General features: G+C 49.0%; 1 protein-coding gene across 9 annotated transcripts in view; it reads left to right on the top strand.

The window, feature by feature from the left end:
- RALGAPA1 (Ral GTPase activating protein catalytic subunit alpha 1) overlaps positions 1–12417 on the top strand; it is a 775068-nt gene that overhangs the window by 317970 nt on the left and 444681 nt on the right. For all 9 annotated transcript variants that reach the window (XM_086936929.1, XM_086936922.1, XM_086936927.1 and 6 more), the window contains 2 exons: positions 1291–1446; positions 4183–4311. In XM_086936929.1, coding sequence (XP_086793055.1) covers positions 1291–1446; positions 4183–4311 — 285 coding nt within the window. The remainder of the gene's footprint in view (positions 1–1290; positions 1447–4182; positions 4312–12417) is intronic.

Genomic DNA, 12417 nt, shown 5'->3' on the forward strand with positions numbered 1-12417 from the left:
AATGTTAAGTTAAATTGCACACACAGGCTCTACAATGACAGGCCTGAAACATGTTTAAAGTGCTACTTAAGTGGGTGGCACAACCAGTGCTGCAGTCCCACTGGTAGCATTTAATTTACAGGCCCTCGGCACATGTGGTGCCACTAAATTAGGGACTTACGAGTAAATAAAAAATGCCAATTGGGTATAATCCGATGTTGCCAAGGTTTAGTGAAGAGCACAGCACTTTAGCCCTGGTCAGCATAGGTTAAGTGTGAAAAGTCCTAAGTTCAGCCGAAAAAGGAGGTATAGAGACAAACCAGTTTGAGGAAAACCAAGCCAAGGATGCTGGGTCGAACCGTTGCAATGCTTTATAACTTATAATGATTGCAGATAGATGGTAACTGAAGCCAATGATGGAATGATGTATTTTGACATGTGGTTCGCGTCTTTAAATGTGGCAACATTCACATCATTACACCTCCCAATATGGTTATGTGCAACACGGTATGGGGGAGAGGACTCTGAAATGTGAAGCTGTGACCTCTTTTAGGGGTCAAATGCAATGGTATCAAATGTGTTTTCCACCAGCCTCATGTATATTTGTAAATTACTGCATATTAAGTAGTTTGTGTGTAATAAATTAACTTTTCCTTTTCTAAAGAGAAAGCACTGACTGAGTGCCATTACTGCGTGCCAGTGAATGGTGATTAGTAGCCCACACCTCCTCCTCTGAGTAGGCCTTGGACTTGTCTGCTCCGCTACCCTGAGAGAGTCAAGCACTACTATGGGGGTTTGGTTCCCAATGAAGGGATGATTGTGGACCTATTACATGTGCAGGCAACACAACTAATGGCCCGATCCCTTTCAGTTATCGGAGCCTATCGTCCTGTGCATTATCTCAACTCGTTGCCCCTTCTGTGCATTATCTGAATCAACCATTCTCTGCATTCTCTGGACTGGCTGCTATGTCTGTGCATTATCTGAGCCTATTCTCCTGTGTCTTATCTGTGCTGTTCTACCTTTCTGTGATTCCCAGACTCTGTGCTGCCTCTCATGTGCTTTCTCTGCACCATCCTATCTTTCTATGATTCCCTGACTTTGCTGCCTCTCCTGTGCAGTATCTGAGCCTATCTTCCTGTGCCTTATCTGCACAATCCTACCTTTCTGTGATTCCCAGACTCTGCTGCCTCTCCTGTGCTTTATCTGGACCTTGTTACAGTGCTATATCTGCCACTGCTGCTTGAGCCCTTTGCCTGTAATGTTCGCTGTGGTTTCTGTGACCCACAAGCTGTCTTTGTTACACACCAGGCTACCATGCTGCCAGAGAAGTATAAACAGGGGAAGCTGCATGCCTACAAGCTGATCTGCAAGATCATGAAGAGGAGGCAGGATGTGTCCCCCAACAGAGACTTCTTGACTCACTTCTACAACATCATGCACTGTGGCCTGCTGCACACTGACCAGGTAAGACCTGTGCAGACCGCAGCCAACATCACACACTGCTGCACACTGACCAGGTAAGACCTGAGTAGACTGTAGCCGACATCACACACTGCTGCACACTGACCAGGTAAGACCTGAGCAGACTGTAGCCGACATCCCACACTGCTGCACACTTACCAGGTAAGACCTGAGCAGACCGTAGCCAACATCACACACTGCTGCACACTGACCAGGTGAGACCCAAGCAGACCGTAGCCGACATCACACACTGCAGCACACTGACCTGGTACAACCTGAGCAGACCGTAGCCGACATCACACACTGCTGCACACTGACCAGGTACGCCCTGAGCAGACCGTAGCCGACATCACACACTGCTGCACACTGACCAGATAAGACCTGAGCAGACCGTAGCCGACATCACACACTGCTGCACACTGACCAGGTAAGACCTGAGCAGACCGTAGCCGACATCACACACTGCCGCACACTGACCAGGTACGACCTGAGCAGACCGTAGCCGACCTCACACACTGCTGCACACTTACCAGGTAAGACCTGAGCAGACCGTAGCCGACATCACACACTGACCAGGTAAGACCTCAGCAGACCGTAGCCGACATCATACACTGCATCACACTGACCAGGTATGACCTGAGCAGACCATAGCCGCCGACATACACTGCAGTACACTGACCAGGTATGACCTGAGCAGACCGTAGCTGACATCACAAACTGCAGCACACTGATCAAGTACGACCTGAGCAGACCTTAGCCGACATCACACACTGCCGCACACTGACCAGGTAAGACCTCAGCAGATCATAGCCGACATCCCACACTGCTGCACACTGACCAGGTACGACCTGAGCAGACCGTAGCCGACATCACACACTGATGCAGACTGACCATGTAAGACCTGAGCAGAACGTGGCCGACATCGCACACTGCTGCACACTGACCAGGTATATCTTGCTGCACAGTAACCAATTAACGCCTCACAAAGGCATAAAGTGGTATCACGCCGCGTGGTGCCTGCCCAGGGGAGGGCCTTCTGTGCTGCGTATTTTGCCACAAGCTGCTAGTGCTGAGCAGACCGTAGCCGACATCACACACTGCTGCACACTTACCAGGTAAGACCTGAGCAGACCGTAGCAGACGTCACACACTGCTGCACACTGACCAGGTAAGACCTGAGCAGACTGTAGCCAACATCACACACTGCTGCACACTGACCAGGTAAGATCTGAGCAGACCAGGGCTGACATCACGCATTGCTGCACACTGACCAGGTAAGACCTGAGCAGACCGTAGCCGACATCACACACAGCTGCACACTGACCAGGTAAGACCTGAGCAGACTGAAGCCAACATCACACACAGCTGCACACTGACCAGGTACGACCTGAGCAGACCCTAGCCGACATCACACACAGCTGCACACTGACCAGGTAAGATCTGGGCAGACCGTAGCCGACATCACACACTGCTGCACACTGACCAGGTAAGATCTGAGCAGACCGCAGCCGACATCACACACAGCTGCACACTGACCAGGTAAGATCTGAGCAGACCGCAGCCGACATCACACACAGCTGCACACTAACCAGGTAAGATCTGAGCAGACCGCAGCCGACATCACAAACTGCTGCACACTGACCAGGTAAGGCCTGAGCAGACCAGGGCTGACATCACACATTGCTGCACATTTACCAGGTAAGACCGGAGCAGACTGTAGCCGACATCACACACTGACCAGGTAATACCTGAGCAGACCACAGCAGACATCACACACTGCTGCACACTGACCAGGTAAGACCTGAGCAGACCATAGCCGACATCACACACTGCTGCACACTGACCAGGTAAGATCTGAGCAAACTGTAGCCGACATCACACACAGCTGCACACTTACCAGGTAAGACCTGAGCAGACTGTAGCCGACATCACACACTGCCACACAGTGACCAGGTACGACCTGAGCAGACCGTAGCCGACATCACACACTGCCACACACTGACCAGGTATGACCTGAGCAGACCATAGCCGACATCACACACTGACCAGGTAAGACCTCAGCAGACCGTAGCGGACATCATACACTGCAGCACACTGACCAGGTACGACCTGAGCAGACCATAGCCGACATCCTACACTGCAGTACACTGACCAGGTATGACCTGAGCAGACCGTAGCTGACATCATAAACTGCAGCACACTGACCAAGTACGACCTGAGCAGACCGTAGCCGATATCACACACTGCCGCACACTGACCAGGTAAGACCTCCGCAGACCGTAGCCGACATCACACACTGCCGCACACTGACCAGGTAAGACCTCAGCAGATCATAGCCGACATCCCACACTGCTGCACACTGACCAGGTACGACCTGAGCAGACCGTAGCCGACATCACACACTGCTGCACACTGACCAGGTACGACCTGAGCAGAACGTGGCCGACATCGCACACTGCTGCACACTGACCAGGTATATCTTGCTGCACAGTAACCAATTAACGCCTCACAAAGGCCTAAAGTGGTATCACGCAGCGTGGTGCCTGCCCAGCGGTGGGCCTTCTGTGCAGCTTATTTTGCCACAAGCTGCTAGTGCTTCCAATGCCCTCATGATGCATTTAGTTACAGCTCGGGCATTGCAAGTCTGCTTCCTCTGTCCTGTGTATCACACCCTCAGGTCCCTTAAAACCCTTGACCGTGCACATCTGATGTTCTGCTCCTGTTCTCGTCTTTCCTCAGGATATTGTGAACACAATCATCAAGCACTGCTCGCCTCAGTTCTTCTCGCTGGGTCTGCCTGGAGCCACCATCCTCATCATTGACTTCATCGTCGCAGCTGGCAGGGTGGCCGCCTCATCCTCGCTCAATGTGAGTCTGATCTGTTCTTCCTCTTATGTGTACACATAGTGTTTCCTACAAGCCTTTGTACCTGTGCACACAGGCAGCATGCTCGGGTCTCCTCCTGACTGGGAGAACACCTAGCTTGCTCCCAGCGTGTCCTCTTGAATGTGCACACGTCAAGCTTGTGCTCTGCACATTGCCTTCTCTGGGCCACACATCCATGCTCCAAACATGGTCCATCTGTTGTGTTCATTATGTCATACAGGCTGCTCCTGTACACCTTTACAGTCTCCAGAAACCAGCAGGTTCCTTGCATTTTCCAGGATGCTGGAACCTGCTACTGTGTGTTTTAAGCTTGATAATTTTGTTTGGACACAACCCTCCAAAGTATTTTTTGAAGCAAAATAGATTAGGCAAATCACAATTTGATGTTGAGTATATAAATGTATTTTCGACATATGTGAGCTGTAGATCACATGGTTTGCAAGTTCTTGCCATCTAGTTTTGGGTCTGGATGTTTGCACTTTGTTTTTCTTCAAAGAAGTCTTCCCAGGCACAAGGTAGGTGACTCCTCCTTTCGGTGTTAGTGCGCATGGGCATTGATTCGAATGTTAGATTTTTTGTTTATCCACCATCGGGTTTGGACATAAATTGCTGCGCTTTGGTTCAACACCGTTTCTCGGGTTCCTCTCGGTGCGCAATCCACTTACCCTCAACTGTATTTTTATTCGATCAGGTTTCCCATTCTCCTCATATCGTATTGGTTCAGAAAAAACTCTTTTGATCGAAAACTTTGTGGAAGTCCGTTGGGCTTAGCCGCGTTAAGCTACCTCGCAGTCGATGGAACTGATTCCATTAAAATTCTACCCTCCATGTCATGCCAACTACCTGCGCACCGACTCGCACGATATCTGCAACTTGTGCCTCTCCTGGGAGTACAACGAACAGGACTGCGACACGTGCAAATCCTTTTGATCCAAGAAAACGCTCTGTGACTGTCGGGCTGGACGCCAAGTAATGCAACAACACACCATTCTGGATCTCTTCAGAAGACTCCGAACCAGACGTCGTGGACATGCAAGAAGCCGAGGAAGAAGAGGAGCTGATATCCGTGTCAGAAGCAGACTCTGGCATGGATGAGGAGCTTCCGCAGGGTCTGCGAACTGTGAGTACTGATCCTCCCCTGCCCCAAGCTACACCTCTGCCCAAGAAAAAGGCTCCAGTTCCTCCTCTGCCTTTGGGCCAAGGTCGGCACCGAGATCAAGTTTCACACGCCCCGACTTCGGGCCCGGCACTGAAAAAAAATATCGAAGCCTTCCGGCTTGGGATGGATTTGGCTACATTCGGGCGCTAAGCCGAAACAATCTGCTTTGAAAACTAAACATGTTTCGGAGCCTACTCCTTTGGTACCGGTACTGAAACACTCTTCGGATCCAAAGACTTCGGCACCGAAAATCTCGGCTTCAAAAATATTGGCACCGAAAGATAAAACTGCTCCTACTCTATCAAAGGAGGATCACTTTGACGGCCCGCCTTCAAACCCAGACCCGAAACAAAAAGAACTGGTGATCAATTTCAAAACTGGACATATACACGCCAAATTGCCATCAAAACGGAGGATGCTTACCACATTCCTCTTAAGAGGAAGAACGTTGGCACCAATCCTTCTCCTCCTCTTCTATCACCTCCTTCCCCACTAAACCCCAATTTGTTCATAACACCCACAAATTCACCACCGCAAACACCTGATAACCAGGATGATGAGGCCAGTAGATGACGATAGTCCTGATCCATGGACTGATTGGAACACAGATCCAAACACTGATAATGATCCAAACCTATACCCTACAAAGCCCTCTCCACCAGATGATAATGTAGGGTATATAGAACTAATAATTAGGGCAACTGAATATCATAGACTTCTGCTTCATAAAGACTTACTTCGAGGAGGATTTTCTCTTTGAAACACTGAGCTCTTCCCAATGATCCACTCATGCACAGCCTGTGCTTAAGGGTATGCTTAGAAACGCGGACGACCTCTCTAAAGAACAGGTTCGCTCACTAATCCTTGCACCAAGGGTAGAAAAAAAGTATAAAACTGTACCATTGGATCCAGTTTACATCAAAGGTCAATTACCCTTAGATTTGTTAGTGGTTTCTAATGCCCGTACATGGGAAAACCCACAAGCATCTGGGGCTTCCCCTCCTCCAGACAAGGAATCTAAATTAATAGATGCCTCTGGGAAAAGAGTAGCTGCGCAGGCAGCCGATCACCAGCGTATTGCCCATACCAAGGCTCTCTTAGCCAGGTATGACAGAGCGCACTACGACGAGTCGGAGCAATTGTTCCAATGTCCACCTGATGAACATAATTCGAAGGCACACAACCTAGTTCAGGAAGGGAAGCTAATTTCCAACGCATCTATTAGATGTGCTTTAGATGCCGCTGGCACTGCCGCTTGTGCAATTAACACCAGTGTTTTGCTAAGAAGACACCGCTGACTTGGGATTTCAGGGTTTAAACCCAAAGTACAGGCTTCTATTTTAAATGCACCCTTTGATAAGGAGCATCTCTTTGGTCCTGTTTACACTTGTTTAGAAAAGATGAAAATGGACACAGACGTGGCAAAATCCATGGGAACCCTACAGTGCCCACCTAATAGGGGCTCTCAGAGGGTAGTGTTGCAGAGCAGTCTGAGGCTTACTCAAGGGAGGTGGTGTGGGCTAGTAATCGCCATTTGCAAGTGCGCAGAAATAACACTCAATAATTGATTGTCCAGTCTGTACTTTGCTTTATAAAAGTAGGAGTACATTTATTAAATACGCACTCTAATCAATACTATGCACCAATTTACAAATATACAGAAGCTGTTGGAATTACTTTGGGACATTGCATAACAGCTCCACCCCTCCCAAAGGGGGGGTGGGTTCTAGTACCACCACTCCCATGTATGCACATCATCTTCTCCCAATGAAATTAGTTGAACATAACCTGGAGCGAGGGCCCTGCGCACTGGCACCATCCCAGTAGCGACCCACCTCCATTACCTCAACAAGCATTAAACCAGGGTACACCTGCCTTAGTGACACATGGCCCTGACTGAGCATCTCCTACTGACCTTAAAGTATGCACCCCTATATCTTAAAGGCTAACAGTTGGGGTTCTTCACCTAAGCGCAGCAGCAAGAATACATGTGTTCGAGGCATGTGGGCTGCTGAATTCATATCTGTGCATTGATCGCCGCCTAGTGTTGGGTCCGGATGATTGCACCTTGTTGTCCTGGAGGAGTCTTTGAAGTATCACGAGATAGGTGACTCCTCCCCTGGACTACAGCGCGCATGGGCATCTTCTCCATCCTCAGATTGTTTTTTTCCGCCATTGGGTTCGGATGTTATTCCTACACTCCAACTTCGGAATCGAAACAAAACTTTTATAAAGGCCAAAAGGCCTTCGACTTCGACGGTATTGTTCTCGCTCGGTACTTCTTCACTCGATCAAGCTTTCCATCTCGAACCAGTCGTCTACGCGGGCCGTTGGGCCTTTTCGACGCCACGTGGGCCTGCTGTCGATGGAAAGGAGCCCGTTCAAAAGGTGCCCACAATACCACTCAAAGTTCCCGCATACTAACAAGCACTCAGTATGCAACAAGTGCCTTTCTCCAGACCATAAGGAAGAAACCTGTCCAGCCTGTGCCCAGTTCCGGTGGAAGAAAACCATTCGGATTCGACGGGCTGCTAGGCAAGAGATGCAGCGACAGGCACCGGAACCGGACAACATCTTCGATGATGACCAAGAACTTCCAGAAGCTCCCGATTCGGACCTAGAAATCGTCACCGCCGAGGACTATTCGGACTCCGATGACGAGATCCCACCGGGGCAAATCGTGAGTACACTGCCCCCGACACCAATTACCCCGTTACCAAAGGCTCCGGTCAAGGCATCGCCAAAAGGCCTTAGCCAAGATCCAAAAAAACATTCGACAGCTCCGCTCCGAAACCGAAACCTAAGCCTTCAGAGACCCCAGGGCCAAGTACCGTGAGCCCAAAGAAGGTTCCAGAGCCCAAAAAGGTTGTCGAGCCGAAGGGCGTCGACCCGTAGAAAACCATACATCCTAAAGGCGTCGACCCAAATAAAACTGTCGAGCCGAAAAAGGCCGTCGAGCCGAAGGGCGCCGACCCCAAAGATGCCATCGAGCCAAAGAAAGACGCCAAGCCGAAAAGCGCCGACACAAAGAAAGTCGTCGAGCCAAAACAGCCGGCTGTGCCGAAAGTCGTCAAACCGAAGAAGGTCGCAGACGGAAAGGGTGCCGCATCGAAGCCTATAATCCGGCCGGAGAAGGCTATCGAACCGAAAGCCATCGACTTGGAAAAAGACAGTCAACCAAAGAAATCCGACGAGCACAACAAACGTGTCGAACCAAAAGACCCGGTCGACCCGAAGACAGGGCCCGTGCCGAAGAAGAGCAATAAGGCACCAAAAGTCATCGAAACAGAAGGTGTTATCGATCCAAAGCCAAAAAAGTCAAACACACAACCAAGGACAGTTGAGGAAGAACTCTTCCATCCTGATCCATCAGACGACCAGGCAAAAATATATATTAATCCAGAGACTGGTAAAGTAACCATCCTGCACAGGAAGAAGAGGCCACTGGACACTGATTCTCATTCCCATATTCCACTGAAAAAGAAAGACTTTGGGACTTCTCCATCTAGACCCTTCATTCCCTTCTATCTCATTATGCCTACTACTCCTTTTCCTCCCTACTCTCTTTCTCACCATGGGGACAATGAGGGGAACACAGGGGAGGATCCACAGCCTGATTATGATTATCCACAGGATTCTGAGCCACAAAATGAACCATGGGAGGAGCCAACTGACTCTTATAACCCCCATCCCATCCCTGACTTCTCCTCTTATCCGACCAAGCTGTCACCTACTGACAACACCATTGTCTTCAACCAACTAATAGACAGGGCAGCGCAGTACCACAACGTAGACATGCATAATGACCCTGTAGAGGAAGACTTCTTATTTGACACCTTCCCTACTTCAGAGAAAAGCGTCAGAACACTTCCTATGTTAAAAGGAGTGTTAAAACACGCACCTGACATATTTAAAGATACAGCCAGGGCACGCGTAATCAATCCCAGGATTAAGAAGTATAGAGCAGCCCCTACATACCCTCCCTACATCAGAGGGGCAGTTACCATTAGACTCACTAGTGGTAGCTAATGCACGCAAAAGGGCCAACTCACAGACAACAGGGGAAGCCCCTCCCCCGATAAGGAATCAAAGATACTAGAAGCCTCAGGTAAAAGGGTAGCAGCACAGGCCTCCAATTCATGGAGGATTGCCAACACACAAGCTCTGCTAGCTCGGTACGACAGGGCAAACTATGACCATCTTGAAAGCTTAATGCAACACCTACCTGAGTCTTTTAAAGCCCAAGCTGATGACCTCATACAAGAGGGAAAATTTATTACCAACGCCTCCATCAAATGTGCGCTAGACGCAGTCGACACCGCAGCCAGGTCTATTAACACTAGCGTTTTATTACGACGACATGCATGGCTGCGTATTTCCGGCTTTAAGAAAGAGGTGCAGTCCACCATCCTTAATCAGCCAGTCAATCAAGACTTCGTTTTTGGCCCTGCAGTCGACACCATTTTAGATAAAATTAAGAAAGACACAGAAACTGCGAAATCAATGGGTGCATGGCAGTTTCAGCAACACCGAGGTTCCTTTCGACGCTCCTCGTACAGAGCAGCTACACGAGGCAATACTTCACAGACCTCAACTACATTCAAAGGCAACACCCAAGGTTCCTTTAACAAGAACTCCAACAGAGGAGGTTATAGGGGCAACAATAATAAGGGAAGAGGACGTGGAGGCAACAACACCAGAGCCTCCACTGCCACAAAACAGAGACTTCATTACGCTACCTCCAGACCACCTAACACCGGTCGGAGGCAGACTCCAACAATTCCTACCTGTCTGGAACGCAATTACCACGGACAGGTGGGTGAGACAAATTATCAGGAGGCAACACATCCATGTGTTCCCTTACCTAGACGATTGGTTCATACAAGCAAAATCGTACCAACAGTGTGCAAGAGACACGTCTCAAACACTCCAGCTGCTACACAACCTAGGGGATTCCATAAGCTACCCAAAATCGCACCTACAACCATCCCACATACAACAATATCTGGGAGTGACTATAGATACCTCAGTGGCAAAGGCATACCCAAACTCAGCGAGGATAGCCAGCATGCAGATGCGCATTCGCAAATTTATGCCACAGCACTCTCTGCCAGCTCGAGTCTTCATACAACTCATAGGCATGATGGCCTCCTGCATATTCATTGTCCCCCATGCCAGACTTCAAATGCGCCCATTACAGGAATGCCTAGCACGGCAGTGGAACCAGGCTCAAGGACAACTAAAAGACCTAGTGTTGGTAGACAGTCGCGCTCACAACTCTCTGCAGTGGTGGAACCCGCAAAACCTTTCCAAGGGGCGACTGTTCCAAGAGCAGATTCCACAACTAGTACTCACAGCGAACGCATCACTGACAGGCTGGGGAGCCCACCTCCTTCACTACACAATACAAGGGCTCTGGACAAACAAACAAAAGAAACTGCATCTCAGCCAACTAGAGTTGCTAGCGATATTCCTAGCCCTGAAAGCATTCCAGAAATACTTGTACAGCAAGACTGTCTTGATCCGGACGGACAACATGACAGCAATGTACTATATCCAGAAACAGGGAGGAACACACTCTTCACAACTGTCCCACTTAGCACAGAGCATATGGATGTGGGCAATTCCAAAAGATATCTTTCTCCTGGCAGAACACCTTCCGGGGAAAGACAATCAGATTGCAGACCTGCTCAGCAGACCCAGCCAGCAACTACACGAATGGGAGATTCACCCCCAAGTTCTCCAACCATTCTTCAGGCAGTGGGGGCACCCAGAAATAGAGACCTGTTTGCCACAAACGAAAACTCAAAATGCCAGTACTTTGCCGCCAGGTTCCCACATCCGTTGTCACAAGGCAATGCGATATGGATGAACTGGTCAGGCAGATTTGCTTTCGCTTTTCCTCCAGCACCACTGATTCCGCTGGTGGCACGCAAACTGCGGCAACAGTCACTCACACTAATCCTAGTGGCTCCCACATGGGTGAGACAGCCATGGTACACAAGGTTCCTGGAACTTTTAGTAGTTCCTCATCAAAGGCTGCGCCTCACACCCCATCTTCTAACTCAGAACCATGGAGAAATCAGGCACCCAGATCCCAATCAGATGAACCTAGCGATCTGGCTCCTGAAGTCTTAGAGTTCGGATACCTTAACTTACCTCCAGACTGCATGAACATCATTAAGGAGGCAAGAAGGCCAACTACAAGAGCGTGCTATGCAGCTAAATGGAAGAGATTTGTTATTTACTGCAACAATAACCAAATCAACCCTTTAGATGCTTCCATACAGAACATTATATGTTACCTGCTGCATCTTCAAAGATGCAACCTAGCGTACTCTTCCATAAGACTACAACTAGCGGCTATAGCAGCATACCTTCAAAACAGGCAACACCTTTCACTGTTTAGAGTACCAGCAATAAAAGCTTTTATGGAGGGTCTTAAAAGAGTGATCCCTCCAAGACACCCACCTTCCCCAGTCTGGAATCTAAACATAATACTTACCAGACTTATGGGACCTCCTTTCGAACCTCTACACTCATGCGAACTGCAATTCCCAACGTGGAAGGTGGCATTCCTAATTGCCATTACCTCACTCAGGTAGTTAGCGCGTTACAAGCATTAACAATTCAGGAACCCTTCATGCAAGTACATGCTAACAGGGTGGTTCTTAGAACAAACCCTAAGTTTATGCCAAAGGTCATATCCAACTTCCATATTAACCAATCAATAGATCTGCCACTGTTCTTCCAAAATCCACAGTCAGTAGCCGAGAGAGCCCTACACACACTAGATGTAAAGAGCTCTGCTTTACTATGTGGACAGAACGAAATCATTTAGGAAAATAAAGCAATTATTTGTTGCTTTTTCACCACAACATAAAGGGGAATCTAATATCAAAGTCAGGAATAGCCAGATGGATAGTTAA

This window comes from Lissotriton vulgaris, chromosome 9 (genome assembly GCF_964263255.1).
Source record: "Lissotriton vulgaris chromosome 9, aLisVul1.2, whole genome shotgun sequence".
In the NCBI taxonomy this organism is placed as follows: Eukaryota; Metazoa; Chordata; class Amphibia; order Caudata; family Salamandridae; genus Lissotriton; species Lissotriton vulgaris.